Below are 19,268 nucleotides of genomic sequence, written 5' to 3'. Positions count from 1 at the left end.
TAAAGAATCCATTGATCACCTCCTGAAAGAGATCCCAAAAGGAAAACTCCCAGGAATATTATAGCCAAATTCCAGAGCTCCCAGGTAAAGGAGAAAATATTTGCAAGCTGCCAGAAAGAAAGAATTGAAGTACGGTGGAGCCCCAGTCAGGATAGCACAAGATCTAGCAGCTTCTACATTAAAGGACTGGAGGGCATGGAATATGATATTCCAGAAGGCAAATGAATTGGGATTACAACCAAGAATCAAGTATCTTGCAAAACTTTGTATAATCTTTCAGAGGAAAAAATGGGACTTCAATGAAAAAGAGGACTTTCAGGTATACATGATGAAAAGACCTGAACTGAATGGAAAATTTGACTTTCAAATGTAAGACCCTAGAGAACCATAAAAAATTGGAGTTGGGGGTCATGCCTGGGGTCATGCAGTGGGTGACTGTGTAGTTTCTGTTGCCAGACTTTGGCTGGGGTTCCCATAGGTCAGGTGTAGATGCTTTGTCCACTGTGTCACCTAGCTGCCACATAATGACATCTTTAGGGTAAAATTGAGGAGTGATAAGAATGCACTGGAGGTGGGGGAAGAGATGGGGGAGGAGCAGGGTAGTAAATGAATTTTACCCTCATCAGAATAAGATCAAAGACCTTAATCTCATCAGAGTTGCCTCAAGGAGGGATTAACACATGCACAATTGGGTGGAATAATCTATTTAATCTGGGCAGTAAATGAGGCTACCACTCATCAGAATTGGCTCAAAGACCTTAATCTCATCAGAATTGGCTGAAGGAGGGAACAACATACACACTCAATTGGGTAGAATAATATATCTAACCCTGCAGGAAAATAGGAAGGGAAGGAGATAAAGAGAGAGGAGCAAAAGAAGGGAGGGCAGATTGGGGGATGGGACAGACATAAGCAAATCTCTTTTGAAGAGTGAGAGGGTGAAAGAAGATAGATAATAGAGTAAATGTCATGGGGAAGGAAATAGGATGGAGGGAAAGAGTTAATAGTAATCATGAAAAAGAGAAAAGGGGAGAAAATTGTATAAAAACTACTTATGGTAACTCTTTGTGTTGGCTAAGAATTGGGAATTAAGGGAATTTCCATCAATTGAAGAATGACTGAAGAAGCTGTGGTATATGATTGTAGTGTAATGGTATTGTGCTATAGGAAATGACAAAAAGGATGACCCAAGAAAAACCTGGAAAGACTCATATGAACTGATGTATAGTGAAGTCAGCAGAACTGGGAAGACATGGTGCATAGTGACAGTAGTATTGTTTGATGAGCAATTGTGAATGACTTAACTACTCTCAGCAATACAATGATCCAAGACAATCCCAAGGGACTAATGATGAAGCATACTATCCACACCTATAGAAAGAACTGATAAAAAGAACACTTGTGGATTGAACATATATAACCTATACCAGATTGGTTGCTGTCTTGTGGAGGGGGAAGGAAAGGGAGGGAGGGAGAAAAATTTGGAACTCTAAATCTTATGAAAATGAATGTTGAAAACTACCCTTCCATGTAATTGGAAAAAAAATTAAATATATTTTTGTTGCAAAAAAACCACAAACAAACAAACAAACAAAAACTAATGAGTAGGTGGATTTCAGAGAAACTTTGAAGCACTTACACTAACTGATGCTGAGTGAGACGAGCAGAACTAGGAGAATATTGTAGACAGTGATGATGATAGACTTAACTCTTCTCAGCAATACAATGGCCGAAGGATTCATGACAGAAAATGCTCTCCACATCCAGAAAAAAGAACTGTGGAATCTAGATGAAGATTGAACAATACTGTTTCTACTTTTTTTTGTTTTTGTTTTTTGAGGTTTTTCCCTTTTGTTCTGATTCTTCTTTCACAACATGACTAAAGCAGAAATATATTCAATGTGATTGAACATATCTAACCTATATCAGATTGCTTGCTGTCTTGGGGAGGCAGGAGGAAAGGGAAGGAGGGAGAAAAATTAAGAATTAAAAATCTTATGAAAACAAATGTTGAAAACTATTTTACATGTAGCTAGAAAATAATAAAATACTTTTATTGTTTTTTAAAAAGTCCATAATTTCACCTTCTTCTCTCTTCTCAAAATTTTTATGCATGAAACCTGAAGTATCTATGATTTTAGGACTCTTCTATTTTGCTCTCTTTTAAATAATTTCTGGAATTCTGTGATAGCACTTCAACATGAAACTGTGTCCACCATTCTAGAAATCTCAATCAATCTCTCTCTCTCTCTGTCTTTCTTTCTCTCTGTCTCTTTCTCCCTGTCTTCCCTCTCCCTTCTACCCTCCTGCAACCCCCACACAATCTCATTGGTCTCCAAAACTACATGGCTATATTTGGCATAATTTTAATAAACACCAATTAGCTTTTAAATAAACTGGAAAAAACAAATAGGATCAAGTTCCAGATGGACAAATGTTGGGTAATTTGGATAATGCACTCAGGAAAAGTAAATACACAGTAGCAATATCATGGGAACTACATGTCCTTCCAACAGAGGTAGAAAGTCATCTTGGTGTTAGTGAAAAGACATGGAAGGCCTTAAAGTTGTATAAAAAGGTAGGAGGGGATGCACTGGAAAATATGACTAGGGACCTACAAAGCTACTTTGTAGAGAAGGCAAGGTGGCAAAACAGGTAGAACTTAGTGGTCTGGAAGACCTCAGTTAGAATCTTGTCCCAGAAATTTGTTAGCTGTGTACTCCTAAGCAAGTCACTTAATCACTCTGAGTCTCAGTTTCCTCATCTGTAAGCTGGAAATAATAATATCACCTATCTCTCTACCAGGTTGAACGAATTATATTGAAAGCACTTTTTAAAAACCAGAAGCATTATGTAAATGATTGCTATTCTTATGCTGGGCTTTTGGAGATATTTGGTTTTATTCTTAGGCCCAACATTTTAAGAAGTTCATTAAGAACTTGGAGACTTTCAGAGAAGTCAGTAAGGTGACATCATTAGGCCATATAATGATTAGTTGAAGTAATCTGAAGTGTTTAACTCTAGGGAAGAGATGATATTTGAAGGGCTGTTGTGTGGAAGGGGGATTTGATTGTTTTACTTGACCTAGAGGGAAGAACATGGGTAGATGTAAGACAGTCAGGTTTGGCTTAATTATAAAGAAAACTTTCAAACAATTTTATCTGGTTCAAGTTACAATGTATGGGCTGCTAAGCAGCACAGTGGATGGAGAGCTGGGCCTGGAATCAGGAAGACTCATTTTCCTGAGTTCAAATCTGGCTTCAGACACTTACTAGCTGTGTGACCCTGGGCAAGTCAATTAATCCTGTTTAAATCAGTTCCTCATCTGTAAAATGTTTTGGAGAAGGAGTGACAAAATATTTCAGTATCTTTGCCACAAAAACCTCAAATGGGTCCCAAAAGAGTAAGAAACAATTGAAAAATGACTCAACAACAATAGCATAACAACAAAAATAATATACAATGTGGTACATCAGGAGATAAGATAAGAGCCAAAGAATTAGAAGTACATTAAAGACCATGTAGTCCAATTCATTTTAGAACTGAGACCCAAAAAATTAGTGATAAAATTAAGACAGAGCTGGATGAATATGGTAGAGCCAGGATTTGAACTCACATCCTCTGATTCCAAACTGCCCAATATTTTCATTTCTCCATACCTTTCACTGGTAATATTTTGTCAGTGGCTAAATGACCACTTGTCAGGGATGTCATAGGGCGAATTTCTGCTAAGATCAGAATTAGATTAGATAAAACAATGCTATGTGAATTACTTAAAACAAGCATTGATTTTGATATGTTCTCATTTTGTGACAGCAATGGTCACATATGTTCATCTACTATACTGATTCACACTGTCTCACTTTGAACTGATAAATAATTGAAATAGGTTTCCCTTCTTTAGTTGGTTCTATGTCAGTTGAGTGTCTTTCATACTATTTCAATCAAACTAAGGTAAACTGAGGCACAACGTTTCAAGCATGATTAATTTATTAGTAAAGCGTGAATGTGCCAATAAATAGGATCTCAGCTTCTTCAACAAAGTTGAAACCCTGAATGAGAGGAACCACTCTCTTTTATAGTTTTTGGAGAGGACAGAATAAAGAAGAGGACTTCCCAGGCAACAAGTAAGTTATGATTGGTTAAAAGAACTCAACATCATGAATAGTAAAATCAATATGGTTTGTTACAGAGCTGAGGCATGGAGGACAATATGATTGGTTGGAAATTAGGGGAATGAGGGGCTAGTTATAACCCCCTCCTTCCCTCTTGTGACTAAAAAACGCTTATTCTTTGAATCCACCTGAAATATAAGTAGTGGGCCAGACTTTGGATGGAAAGCCAGATATCCCTGAAGAATTGCTTGGTGGTGTAAAGATACTAAACCAGACTCCCTGGCATCCACATGTCCATCAAGGACAACCGATTTCTTTGAGGCAGGAATGGGATGGTGATTAACAGGAGAACTAGATTTCTAAGCTGAATTTGTTACAGAACAGCTGAATTTCCATACTAAGGTCAGAGAAAAAGAACAATGATTTAGGCAGTAACAGGGAAAAACAATGAATTGTAAATTGGATCAATTACAAAAAGACACAGAATCAATCTGATCATTTCAATACCATATACAGATTCCAGTGTTCTTTATTGTTGTGCTTTTAATTCTCTCTCTCTATTTTTTAAAGAATTGCTATTACCCTAGGAAATATCCAAAATATGTAGCTCTTTCAGATGACACTTAAGTGACTGTTAAAGATATCGTAGCAGCTATTGTTGGGAGGAATTTAAAAAAAAAATAAAGAAACTTCAAGCCCACAAACAAGCAGGACAATTTGAACCAAAGTGCAAAAGGAAAGTGTGGTTGAATGCAGAAAACAACACCAAGAACCAGCAAACTATTATTATAAAGCATCCCAATTAACCTTCAGAAAGAAGGCAAATAACTTCAGAGGAAACTGAGATTAATGGGTTGCTATTAATTCTTCCTTGAAATTGGAAGAACAGCAAAGAGACCATGTTAAAAATACAGCAACTAAGTATTTCTGTGAAGAACAATAAAATGCTTGGCATGAACAAGACAGCATGAATACAGAAGTAATAGAGATTTGGGGGGGAAGGAAATTTTTATTGATAAAATTTACTTTTTCATTCAAAACTAAACGAATTTATTATCAGAAGAAGACTAGGTTGGATCTTGGTATCTTTCTTAAAGACTATAGTGGGCAGCTAGGTGGAGCAGTGGATAAATCACTGGCCCTGGATTCAGGAGACCTGAGTTCAAATGTGGCCTTGGACACTTGACGGTTACTAGCTGTGTGACCCTGGGCAAGTCACTTAACTCACATTGCCCAACCAAAAAAAAAAAGACCACAAAAGAACTATCTCCCCATCAAAAATGGAGGATTTAAAAAAAAATTCCAGTTAGGTCCAAAAGTCTTGTTACCATTGAGGGTCTGATGAACTCTGGTAAATCAATTGATAACTTGAAAAGCAAAAATTGTGATAGAATTACAGAAATTCTGAAATGGAGATACAATATTAGAATACAAACTTGTATCATGGCATGAAAGGATGAGACATTTATTCAAAAGATGGAGATAAATCTGCTTCTATTACCTGGGAACTTGTCAGCTTTTAAACTTCATTAAACACCTACAGGCAATAATAAACTCATACTCAGAAAAAAAGAATACTTTGTCAAAGGCCCACTTAATATCTTATGTGTGGTTTCATGATAAAGCATTATAGAATGAATGAAACTCTTATGAACTTAATATTAAATCTGGTGAAAAGAAGGAACTCCACTAAAATGATAAATTTCCAAGTAAAATTTTTTCTGAGATGCAAAAGCTATAAGATTTCCACATATATCAATAGTTTAATTCTTTTTAAAAATTTAACTATTTTACTTTATCCTGGTTACACCATTGCATATTAATATTCTTGTCCTGCACCTTTTTAGTAACTCAGTCAGAAAAGGAAATAGAGTTAGTCTGATATGGTCTCTTATTGATTAAAACATACTGGCTCTTTGAAAACATCTATTTCCCCTTCAGATATTTAACCATCTACTCCCATAATAATCTATACTAGAATTTTCCTAGGAATTGAAAGATGATTCACTGGCCCATCTTTTGATAACTCTATGCTTCCCCTCCCCCCTCCTTTTTCTGAAATCATTGCAAACTTTGCCCTTCTCGAGTCTTGTGATTCCCCTTCCAATGGCTCAGCAGTGGTGTCTGACAGTTCTTTCAGTAACAGAAGATAGAGTTCATCTGGACCATGTGAATTGAATTCATCAAGGTCAGTAAGGCACATCTCCTTAACTTATCTTTGGTTACCCTCCTTGTTCTCCATGTTTTGCTTTGTTTTGTCATTTCTATTGCAAAGTTCATTCTCATTGGTAGAGAAAATAGAATCAAATTAAAAACTGAGCATCACTGCCTTCTCCCTGTTATCAATTATCATAGTCCTTTCAGCTAAAAGCAGATTCTCCTTTTTATCTTTGTATAGTTTTAAAATGAAATAAGACTTAAAAATACAAACATCTTTTTGTTTGCTTCTTTTCCTTAGCTTCCCTCATTGATCTTAGCCCACTCAGACTATTAGCACTCCTGAAACTATTTTTGGGGGTACACTTATACTTATCTTCCATAGAGGCAGTTAGGTAGCACTTGGGATAGAGTACTGGGGCCTGGAATCAGGAAACTGTTGTCATTCAGTCGTTTCAGTCATTTGCAATTCTCTGATTTCAATCTGGGGTTTTCTTGACAAAGTTACAGGAATGTCTTGTCATTTCCTTTTCCAGTTCATTTTTCAAATAAAGGAGCTGAAGCAAACAGGATTATGTGATTTGCCCAGGGTCAGTCAGTGTGAATCAGGAAGACCTGAGGTCAAATTTGGCCTCAGACACTTACTAGCTGTGTAACTCTGGACAAGTCCCTTAATGTCTGCCTCAGTTTCCTTGACTATAAATTGAGGATAATAATAGCACCTACCTCATGGAACAGAATGTTGTGAAGATATAAGGAGATATTTGTAAAGCTTTTAGCACAGCATCTGGCACATAGTAGGCACTTGATAAGTACTTGTTTTCTTTCTTTCTTCTAGTCTTGTCTCTATCTCTTGTAAATTTCTTTTCTAAAGTTAAGTTTGTGAGTTTCCTGTGCATTCATATTAGTGTCTTTAGATAATTCCAATTTTTCTTTAGATAGATTTTTCTTTACTGTCTTTAGATAATTCCAATATTTTTCTTCTGTATTTTCAGAATATCATTTTTGAGAATATCTCCTATTCCTCCTGAATAACCTTCCCCTGTTGTATTGTGGCCTATGAGACTCTACTTATCCCTTATTCTCAACCTTTTAAAACCTACTTTCCCAATATCTACAATGTATATCAGACTAAACCCAGATTTCTTCTCTCTCTTTATTAAAAATTCTGACCACAGTGTTCCCAGAATTTTAATCCCAGAAGAAGTTCATCCTGATAGTAAGAATTATATCCAGAAAAATAATTTTATCCTGTTGGTCCCTCTAAATATTAAAGGATGAAACTTTTATCAGTCAGAGTCAAGTAGTTGTTAACTGTTCTGCTTTTGCCACAGAAACAGCTCCAATAAATGTCTGAATTTAAATACTCTATTAAATTTCCAGGCTTGGTATCTATTTCTCAAACTACTCATCTATTTCCACTTTTTGTTCATGTGGATTATAGCAGTGGTGTCAAACTCAAATAGAGACATGGGACCACCAAACCATACCTAAGGAATCCTACAGAAATCATATTAATTTAAGTATATAGAAATATTATCTATCTTTTATTGTATTTATTCATTTTGTTAAATATTTCCCAATTAAATTTTAATCTGATTTGAATCACACTAGGAAGATGTGGACTGCAGGTAACCTGGTTGTGTGTTTGACATCTCTGGTCTATAGAATATCCCAATGACAAAATCAAATCTGTTTTTTCCACCATCTTCCTTTACCCAAATGTTTTCTACTGTGCTTCATTTTTTCTGGTTATTGGATTTCCATATGTGAGTACATCTTCTTAACATATAATGTCATTCCCTTTTTACCTATCCTATTTCTTTCATTATTTGTTTCTTTGTTTATTAAGCAGGGCAATGAGGGTTAAGTGACTTGCCCAGGCTCACACAGATAGTAGTAAGTGTCAAGTGTCTGAGGCCAGGTTTGTATTCAGGTCCTCCCGAATCCAGGGCTGGTGCTTTATCCACTGTGCCACCTAGCTGCTCCTATCCTATTTCTTTTAAATAATGTATATTGATCCAGAGACACAATTTAGTCATGTGGTTCATCTCATATAGTTTCAGGTTATCTTTGAAGTATAACTTTCCACCTTTTAATAAGACCTACTGTTCACCTTGCTCATTGTATAACCTTTGGTCATTTTTTTTTTTTGTGGGGCAATGAGAGTTAAGTGACTTACCCAGGGTCACACAGCTAGTGTTAAGTGTTTGAGGCCAGATTTGAACTCAGGTCCTCCTGAATCCAGGGCTGGTGCTTTATCTACTGCTCCATCTAACTGCCCCTGGTCATTTTTTAAAGGACATTTTAAGTCAGGGATTTTACTACTGAATCCTTTCTTGTGTTTTGCCTCCTATTAATTGAGAATCTTTTCTTTTGTACCTATTATCATGGTATCTATTTTGGGGGAGATACCAGATTTTCAAGAATCTTGGCAGAGACATTCTTACCAGCTCTCATTAGGTGAACTGAGGAGGATCCCAATTTATTCCGGAATCATAAGATAGTCAAAATTGGGAGGGTGTTTTAGAAATGGTCTACTTCAGAGATGTCAAACATATAGACATGGGCTACATTGCAGCCCACAACACTTTCCAGTGTGGGCCAAACCAGATTAAAACATAATTAGGAAATATTTAACAAAACAAACAATATGATAAAATATAGATAAATATTATGGTTTTTTGTTCTTATTTTAAAAATTTACATCTACTTTGATTTTTGCATAATTAATATTGGCTTGAAATTGACCAGACACCCCCTATTACATGCAGAATATTACTTTAAAGAACTGACACTGAGTGCTTGTGTGTCTCAGTATGGAGCAGAGACCAAACAATTCAAATTTCTTATAGAAATTTTAAAACTAAATCAATATTCAGCCTGTTAGGTCATTTATGAATGCTGCAGTAACACCACTTGAACCCACATCTCTATTTGACACCCCTTTTTTAGTTAAACCCCTTAACTGTATAGATGAGGCAACTGTAAAAAGAAAGTTAAATGATATTTTCAGGGTTATTATTGTATATATTTGCAGAACCAGAATTAAACTGAGGTCTTAACTCCTAGTCCAGCTCTCTTTATACTGTAGAATGCACTGCTTCTGACTCTTGGCCCAGTGTCTAGGGGATAAAAAGAAACAAATTCTACATGCCTTTAGTTTGCTTATCAAAGTTGAGTCCCAGAATGACTAGATTAGAACTTCAAGAAAGCTCAGAGATCAGTTTAGGAGTACTTAAAGTAGAATGATATGTACTGTTTCTGCTACAACCTGTGTGAAACCATTTTAGACCTACAAAATCTAAGAGACATGTGTAATGCTTTGAAGAAGTGTCAACAATTGGAGATCTGTAATTAATAAAGAAAGTGGGATACTTTGTTGTAAACATGGAAAAAAATTCAAATAGGAATTGATTGCTGACAGCCTTCTCCTTCATCTCTTCTCTACTCTACCATCCTTTGTATTGTTCCATGACCCCAACTAAAGAAATAGTCTATGCTGGGTTCTGCAACTAGCAAAGGATGTAGGGGCCTTGGAAAGACTTCTTAAGATAGAGAATAGGGAAACTGAAGGGTTAAAGGATAAGGTTAGTGGAGAAAGGAAGAAGACACTGGGACACTTTAAGAGGAGTTTTAACAGTGTATTATTTAGAATTACCCTACATTGAGTAGGGGAGAAGAGAATCAGCCATTCTCCATCCCCATTAAGATTATGAAATGATGTAAGAAATACTAGGAATTTAAGTTACATAGAAGAAAAGATATCTTAATTCTATATTAGAATAGATTACTGGAGAAGTGTGGACTTACTCTCAGATATCTGTCTTTTTTATTATTATACAACATGATCAGTTAGGCTTGACTTCCATTATACTACATGCCCTGACACTTCAAACTCAGGAGAATACAAAAGAAAACCCCCACACACACCTGATCTTATTTTATTTTCTAAACCTATTCCCTTTTTAACTCCATTATGTCTGTTAATTGGTCCACTATTCCCTGATTCCTAACCCTTGGTGTTACCTTAAATGCCAATCTTTTTCAACAGATTACAAAGTTTTTTCATTTATGCATAGGAAGGCATAAAACATGCATATGCATTTTCACAGGCATGTGAAATCATATAAAAACTGCATTGAATCACTAATAATATGATAAATGCAAATAAAACACAATTCTGATGTATCACATTGAACCCATCCAACTAAAGTGGGATTCTCTTATGTTCACCCTACTTCACAAATCACTCTACTTTTGCTCATCCTACTCCCTATCTGTATAAAATCCTCCTATTTTTTTCCCCAAAGCCTTTTCAGGTGATCTTCCCAAGTAGTAATGGCATCATGAAGCAAATTTTTTTTGTACCAATTAAAAATGCATTCCTTAGGTATTACTGTTTTCTAAATATGATGTTGCAAAATTCTTAGATTAATTGTAAGCTTTGGTCATTTACAACTACACATACACTTTAAAAATACTCTGTATTTGTTTCTTGTAGCACTAAGTGACTAAAGTCTCCATGAGTATGGGGGCTATCACTCATCTAAATTTGTATGTCTCCTCGTACACAGCAGAGTGTTCTATGGTAGATGCTTCATGTTTATTTGTTGAATTGAATTTATTCAGATATATGATTTCATTTTTATGGATAGTCCATCTACCAGCACAGATTGAGTCCTTCCCCCACTTCAGTAGTCAGTCTGCATGAGTTGCTATGGCAAAATAAAATTAAATCCCTATCTGATGGCCACATTCCCAATGATTAGCTTCTTCTCACTAGGCTAGACTGGCCCAACTATGAGAAGCACAGGCCCAGACAAAACGTCTTTCCAGTTTTCTTACCTACCAGAGTGTGCACTGTGCCTGCATGGCCTTTAATAGCCAAGAGTCAACTTAAACAATGATGAAACATTGGAGGAGGATTGTAGCGGAGGAAGTAGCCCTTTCCAAATATATTCAACTTGTTTTATTAAGGGTCTATGCTAATAAATCTCATTGGTACACAGTCATACCTGTACTCTCATCCATGCTCTCTTCAGAAACGTGTTCATTCTGATGGACCCACTCCCCATTGCATTTGAAGAAAATCTGCATTGCAGGCATGGCTTTGCACCTCAGGGCAATTGGATTGCTCTTTATGATATAGGCATCATCAGGCTCCTGCATGAAGTGAGGCAGTGTCCCAGGTGCTGATGGGATGGACTCAGGTAGAGTATCACCATTATCACTTCCTGTAGAAAATGAAAAGCAAATCAGAACAGAACTAGCAGTGGCCATGTGGATACTAGAGGGCAAACCAAATTTTCACTTGGTTGTAAAGGAGGATGGTTCTGTGCTTGAAAATGTTCAACGTGCAGCAATTCAATACTGTTCAATACAACAGGCCCCTCTAGAATCCCATGAAGGGGTGAATTAGCTACTAGGTATACCATTATAATTCAATAGATATTCTGCCCATATCATTCTACTTAGCTGTCACTAAAAACTTATCAGTGCCACATTAATTGGCAAATCTAATATCCTTTTCTTAATCCTTGTTCATCTTGACCTGTTGTCTATTGATAAACATTTATTAAAGGTTTGCCATGTTTTAGACATTGTGCTAAGCATTGAGGATACAAAGAAAGTGGACAGCCCCTTCTCTCAAGGATGTCACAGTCTAGTGGGAAAGAAAACATGAAAATAACTATGTACAAACAAGCTATATAAAGGATAATTTGAAAATAATTTTAAAAAGAGGTGATAGAATTATGGGCATTTGGGAAAAGGCTTCCTGAAGAAGGTAGGCTTTGAGTGGTGACCTAAAGAGAGCCAGGGAAACCAGGATGGGGAGATGAAGGGAGAAGACATTTTGGGCATGAGGAAAAGAGTAGGGAGATGGAATGTTTTGTTCAAGGAACAGCAAGACCAGTGTCACTAGATCGCCAGATACTTGGAGGGGAGAGGCTACAGCAGGATAGACATAGAAATATTTATATGGATTTGCGGATAATGTGCATAGAGATTATGTTTTAACCTATGGGAGCTACTGATATCTCTGAGAAAATGTGTAGAGGGAAAATAGAATCAGGCCCATTACAGGGCCTTGAGTTATGTCTGCAACTAGAAGGCATGACCTACACAAAATTCCAGCAAAAGAAATTGAGAAGGAGCAGCCAAAGAAGTAGGGGGAAAACTAAGAGAAAGTGCTATCATTAAAGCTAACTGAATTCCCCAAGGGGATGGTTCTTGACTGTGTCAAAATCTGCCAAAGAAGTTGAGGACAGAGAAAATGTCATTGATTCATTATAACAAAATGATGATAATTGAGAAGTGCTTTCCTCAAAGGAAGACTGTGAGGGAGGTAGCACCAGAAACATTGGACAGATTTTAAAATCTGGAAACTAAGTCCAAGTGATACTCATCAAGTATCACATATTTTTAGGTTATAGATAATGACTTAAGAACTCAAAAACTCCCCAAATATGAAATAATATAATTAGAGCTAGAAGAGGCATCAGTGTTAAGTAAACATCCAATATCAATAATAGTAGTATGATAATCTGGCTTCCTTTTTCCTAACATATTATATATAAAAATACCTTCTAGAATGTCTTGGTCAATTCCAATATTTGTATTTATCGATCTATGTATGTGTATATGTATATATATATACATATATATATATATATATTTGTTGTTGTTGTTGTTGAGTTGATAAGTCCTGTCCCGATTTTTGACCCAATTTTGGGTTTTCTTGGAAAAGATATTGGAGTGGTTTGCCATTTCCTTCTCCAGCTCACTTTACAGATGAGGAAACAGAGGCAAACAGGATCAAGTGATTTGCCCAGTCACAGAGCTGGACATATGAGGCTGGATTGAACTTAGATCCTCCTGACTCCAAGCCTGATACTCTATCCACTGCACCACCTAGCTGCCCTTTATAGTGTATTTATTTATTTATTATGGGGGCTTAGGGTAACCTAGTCTACTATGAGGGACATGGTCTTCAGGACCTTCTCTGGCTTAAAGTCCCATTAGCTGCCCAGGTGGTCCTTGAGTTCTAAAAAATACCTGGGCATACTTACATGGTCTACTGGCTAAATGAAGGAGGGTCCTCCATAGTCTAAATTGAATGTATTTCCACCCCATGAAGACCTTTTGAGGCTGTATGCTTCGTGCTATGGATAGAGTTATATCTGGCATCTCAGTCCCTTCACACCCCTCCTCAGAACTATCCAAATATATTTTATTTCCCACTGCACCCACACAGAAACACAACCTAAATTATACTAAATAGGCCAGGGACTAACTATACAAACCAAATTCAAACAGACCCATGCTTATGGCCTGCAAGCTACAATTATAACTATTCTGTAAAGGGTAGGAAGAAGCAGATGTGATTCTCTTATCACATTTAGGAAACTGATGAGCAAAGACAAGTAAAATGATTCTCTTTTCTCCGAAGGACTGAGGGCTACATGATTTCTACTTTTCATCTCTGGACTATTATGTCTGGATGCCAATTTTTTAGGAAAGAGTGATTTAAGTCAGAAAGTCTCCAAAAGAAGCAAACTCATATGACAGAGGACTTTGAATTCATGCATTACAAAGAAAGTTAGAAAGAAATGGGGGCATTGAACGCAAGATAAGGTTCATGATATTTGCCTTCAAGTATTTAAAGAGTTCCCTTTGGGAACAAGTATTTCATTTTTTTGGTTGGTCCCATAAAACAGAGCTAGAAGCAATGGTGGACATGCAAGAGAGGCACACTGAGACTTGATATAAAGAAGAAGCTGTAAAAACATAAAATGGAAAGTAGTGGTCTTCCCCTCAATTGAGAAGAGGATGTAATTATTTATTGCATATATTATAGAGGGGCCTCTAGTTCATGTGACCAGGATGACCTCTGATGACCCTTCCCACTTTGAAATGGTGTAAAGCTCTTTCAAATTGGCAAACTCCATAATCCCATTAAGTGACTACTGTGTGCATGTCTTTAGGCTAGTGCTAGGGACACTGAAATGAAAATGATAGCCCTTTTCCTCAAAGGGCTTAAAACCTATTAAGGTGTATGTGTGTGTGTGTGTGGGGGGTCAGAGACAAAGACAGAAAACCAAAGAGAGATAGATACAGGAGGGGATGGAGACAGAGAAGGAGAGAGGGGAAGGAAAGTAAAAGGAAGGGGGAAGGTGCAGGGGAAAGGAGAAAGGAGGGGAAAAGAAGAAAGGAGGGGAGAGGAGAGAAGAATGGGGAGAAGAGGGAAGAGGAGAGACCTATAAAAGAGGAGAGGAGAAGAGAAAGGAGTGGAAGAGAAGGGGAAGAAAGAGATCACTTTTAGCTAGAGGGGAATCAGGGAATCAGGGAACACAAAAAGCATCTTCATATCCTCCCAAAGGAAGTTACCAAAAGCCTTTATGGAATGTACTGCACAAAGGACTAGGGTCTGAAATTGTTGGAAGTAATTCTGGCTGCTATACCTGTCTCCCTTGAGAACTGGCTAGATAATGGTCAAAAAAACACTAGGACTGGATATGACCCAAACCTCCTTTCTTCATACCCACCAATACCATTCTGTGCATATATAGCTTCTTATAATTCCAGCCAAAGTCAATGACCCATATCAGTAGGGAAGCCATTGTGAAGAGTCAACATTATACACAACTGAAAGGGATGATTTCTTGCTTCAAGTTTCTTTTGGGACCATTTTTAAATACCAAAGGGGGCTGGTACTTCACAAAGTATGACTTCCTATAATTATATTTTGTGGAGGAGAGAATAGAAAGGATTCCGAATTATAAAAGAGACTGCTGGCAAGCCAGTGCATGCAAACACTGTTCCCCACTGAAATAAATTAAACATATAACAATAGCTTAAATCCACCAAACATGATTTTCCCCTTAACTATAATAACTTATAAAATAAAAAGACTTTGTGCCAAATAACTAGAGATAATGGAAGCCTTGGAATCAAAATTTATAATGGAAAAGCTAATGCTATTCTAATTAATTGGTACTACCAAGGAATCAATAAGTCTTGACTGTTTTAAATACTAAAGACAGGACAGAGTATATACTATGCAAATACAATGAAGTCACTTAATTTTTTTTAACTTTTATGGAGTAAAAGCAATGCAGTATAGAACCACAGGGTTTTCTTCCTGACTTAAAAATACATATTTACAATGAAGTTCATAAAATATATCATACATTAAATCATTTTATTACTGACTGCTTATGCCAATTTCTATCTTCTGTAAATACCAAGTCCCTTCAGGCTTTAGTAAATCCATGCATTAGAGGAAATGACAAAGGTATTAAAAGATTTTATATGGGCATCAAAACCTCATACTGCCATCATCAGCTTGAGTCTCTTCCAGAGCAGCAAGGACGCTGTTGCATAAAGGGGTCAACTGATAAAGAAGATATCCATAAACCAGATAGTGGTGGCATTAACGAGCAGTGACAGTGCTAAGTTTCCAGCAGAGTCTCTTGCAAATGATATTGTTTTGCTTCACTATTAGCATCATCTCATGCATGACCAACCTGAAAATCTACATGAAACCAAGGGGGTAAAACAATAGCGAGTAGGTAAATATGAAACCTGGCATAGTCTGGCATGAAGAAAATGTCAGAGTAGGAACATGAATACATTATAGCATTTGACAAGTAGAGGTGCCAACTATCCATTTAGCAAAGCATTACAGGAGCCTTCCTCAGATAAAGCCACCTGGTGCCCTCCCAATATAAATACCTTTTAGATGCACTAACCATCCAATCTTTTTCTCACCTGTATACAGTAAAAAGACACATGATGTCCTTTCTGTAAATGTTCTTTACATGGATTAAGATTGTCAATAATAAGTCTCCCTCTGTTGATCAAATGAAATATTATGTGTAAATCAATGATATCATAGTAACAAGGTATGAAAATAGACCAGTGATTTTATTGGTATAGGATATTCCTAGGCAAGGAAATCTCTCTCTCTCTCTCTCTCTTTCCCTTCCTCCCTCCCTCCTTCCCTCCTTGCGCCTAGGAAAATCTGAGGAATATGTAGCTAAAACTATATCTATGTATCTATCTATTTGTATATGTATGTTTTATATATACATATAAATATACATATATTTCCTTACCATATATATATTCCAATATACATACATACATATACAGATATACACACACATATATGTATGTATTCCTATATATAGGAATATTCTATACCAATGAAGTCACTACTCTAGTTCCCATACCTTATTCACACAAACACATACCACACACGTATATATACACATATGCATGCATATGTGTATATATAATATTATATTACATATAAATATATATTCAGTTCTAGTAGTAGCAACAGTGGTGGTTTATTATGATGGTGAAAAGAATGGTATCTGGTGGTAGTGGCAATTACATAGATATAAAATTCATCTCATGGTGCCACATCCCCATACATATATGTATGTATATAAGTTGGGTCCCAGATACAAGGAACGGAGCCCATCCTTGTGCCTATATTCATTTATTTTGTATTTATTTATTTTTTTGAGGGGCAATGGGGGTTAAGTGACTTGCCCAGGGTCACACAGCCAGTAAGTGTCAAGTGTCTGAGGCCAGATCCGAACTCAGGTACTCCTGAATCCAGGGCTGATGCTCCATCCACTGCACCACCCAGCTGCCCCCCTTGTGCCTATATTCAAAGCCATTTTGGGTTGGTTTAATCTGCCAGAATTTATGTTTGCTTCTGAACACTCAGTGTTACCTGTTTGTTTCCCTGATACACTGGGGCATAAGGGATAACTTGGTAGAAAAAGAAGAGAAATTAATATGAGCTAGTATTAATATTTTATGCTAAATACATATAATGGTTAATATATTTGAATAATTTATAATTAATTTAATAATTAATTAAACACCACTTTTGGTGTGCACTAGTGTATTTAAAACTTTATGAGTTGCCATAGCCACTGGCTATGGTGCTCAGTTCTCTGGAGATGTCACCCTTAATTTAGCTAGCCTGGTCTACACACCCTAGATGCATAGTTGATCTCAGTCTATAATAGAAGGTTGTTTTGTTTTTGTTTTTACTTTTTTCCCCATTTTGGTAAAATCTATTAGAATTTGCTCTCCACTAGAATTGACTATGAGAACCTAGGATAACTTCACACTATGAAGAGGTATAAGAGTAAGAATTTAACAGTGAAATAGTTTTCATACCAATTAAAAGATAGAGTCAGTTGGGAAATACAGAGAAACAGTATCCTGACCATGCTAAGAAACTGCAATGGAATATAATATATGCACTAGGAATCAATCAAAAATCATTTCTTGTACAGCTGCCCTATACTGGAAACTCTAGAGCAAGGGAGTATCTGAGAAATAGAAGATTGAGCTACTGCAACAATGAATTTACAATCTAGATAGGGAGAGATTACATATATAAAATAAAATGCCTGAGAATGAGAACGTGAAGGCAGTCCCAAACCGATAAACGAGGCAAGTTACAAAAATTCATTTGGAAGCTGGTTGGTTGAAACCTTAACACAAATATCTACACCCTCCAAAAATTATGAATGGTGTTTCATTTCCTAGGCCTTCCTACAATTCAAGTCAATAAAAATTTATTTAAGTACCTACACTGTGTAAGGCCCTGTACTAGGTGCTGGGAATACAAATACAAAATGAAAAATAGCCATAGATTCCTAGAGTTAAACTAGCAGGAACCTTAGATCTTATCTAGTAGTCTAACTTCTTAATTTTACAAAGGAGAAAACATAGACCTAGAAAGGGAAAATAACTTCACATAGATGTTAAGTGGTACCACAGGTCCTCTGATCCACATCTAAGTTTCTCTCCTCTACAATAAACTTCCATCAAGTACCTTATATTCTAATGGTGTATGTGTGTGTGTATAGAACATTTAAATAGATAAGTAAGCTCAAACTCCTTTAAGAAGGACTTTCTCTGAGGCAGCTAGGTGGCACAGTGGATAGAGCACTGGCCCTGGATTCAGGAGGACCTGAGTTCAAATCCAGTCTCAGACATTTGACACTTGCTAGCTGTGTGACCCTGGGCAAGTCACTCAACCCCAATTGCCTCAGCAAAAAAAAAAAAAAAAAAAAAAAAAAAAAAAAGACTCTCTCTTCACTCACACAACTGCAACCCTTTTTTCTCTTCACTCACACAACTGCAACCCTTTTAGACCCTTATCATTTCTTGTTTGGGCTACTCAAGTTTCCAGTTGCTCTTCTCTCCATCACCCATCCAGGTTCTGAACTAATAAACCTTCATAACATATATAAATATGTTACTCCTCTGCTCAAAAATCATAGTGACTGCCTGTCACTTCAGAGTAAACAACAAAATCCTTAATCCCACAAGTAAAAACCCCTCATGGTAAGTCTTTCCCCTAACTTTCCAGACATATTTCTTATTTTTCCTCTTCACACATTCTGCTTGCCAGCCATCCTGACCAAGATATTCCCGAAACTGTATATTCTAAATCAAGTTTCCATGTCATAGCCTGAAATGCACTCCTTCTTTATCCTTTTCTCTTTTATCAATGGTATCAATCTCAAAGAGAAAAGGAGGCAAGTAAACCATACAGAAGGATCTCTGGGGCCACATATTGACTTAGAAAACTACACATTAGCATTATTTTTGTTCTGTTGTGCTTTAATCTACTTTGTTAAATATTTCCCAATAACACTTTAATCTCTGCAATATGGTCAGCAGGCCAAATGCCTTAGGATGCCTAATTTCCCTCAAAGCTAAGCTCAGATATAAATTATGTGCAGACATTCAGATTCTGCCTTGTCAAATCACAAATGAACCCTATATCTTCCAAGTAGATTGTAAGCTTCTTAAGGGCAAAAATGTTTATTTTCCCCCTGCATAACCCCTAAACTACACTTTCACCTCTGCTGTGTATCCCCATAACTATACTTTGTGTATAGTCAACCTTTAGTTAATATTTATTAATATTTAGTTAATATTTATTAATAT

General features: G+C 36.5%; 1 protein-coding gene across 6 annotated transcripts in view; it reads right to left on the bottom strand.

Annotated features, from left to right (window-relative positions):
* The window catches only part of UNC5D (unc-5 netrin receptor D), an 821,905-nt gene that overhangs the window by 386,184 nt on the left and 416,453 nt on the right, over positions 1 to 19,268 (bottom strand). For all 6 annotated transcript variants that reach the window (XM_043988293.1, XM_043988296.1, XM_043988295.1 and 3 more), the window contains exon 2: positions 11,291 to 11,509. In XM_043988293.1, coding sequence (XP_043844228.1) covers positions 11,291 to 11,509 — 219 coding nt within the window. The remainder of the gene's footprint in view (positions 1 to 11,290; positions 11,510 to 19,268) is intronic.

The sequence above is a fragment of the Dromiciops gliroides genome, chromosome 2 (genome assembly GCF_019393635.1).
Source record: "Dromiciops gliroides isolate mDroGli1 chromosome 2, mDroGli1.pri, whole genome shotgun sequence".
Lineage (NCBI taxonomy): Eukaryota > Metazoa > Chordata > Mammalia > Microbiotheria > Microbiotheriidae > Dromiciops > Dromiciops gliroides.
The sequence above is the reverse complement of the archived record's forward strand: the minus strand, read 5'-3'. Positions and strand labels throughout refer to the sequence as shown.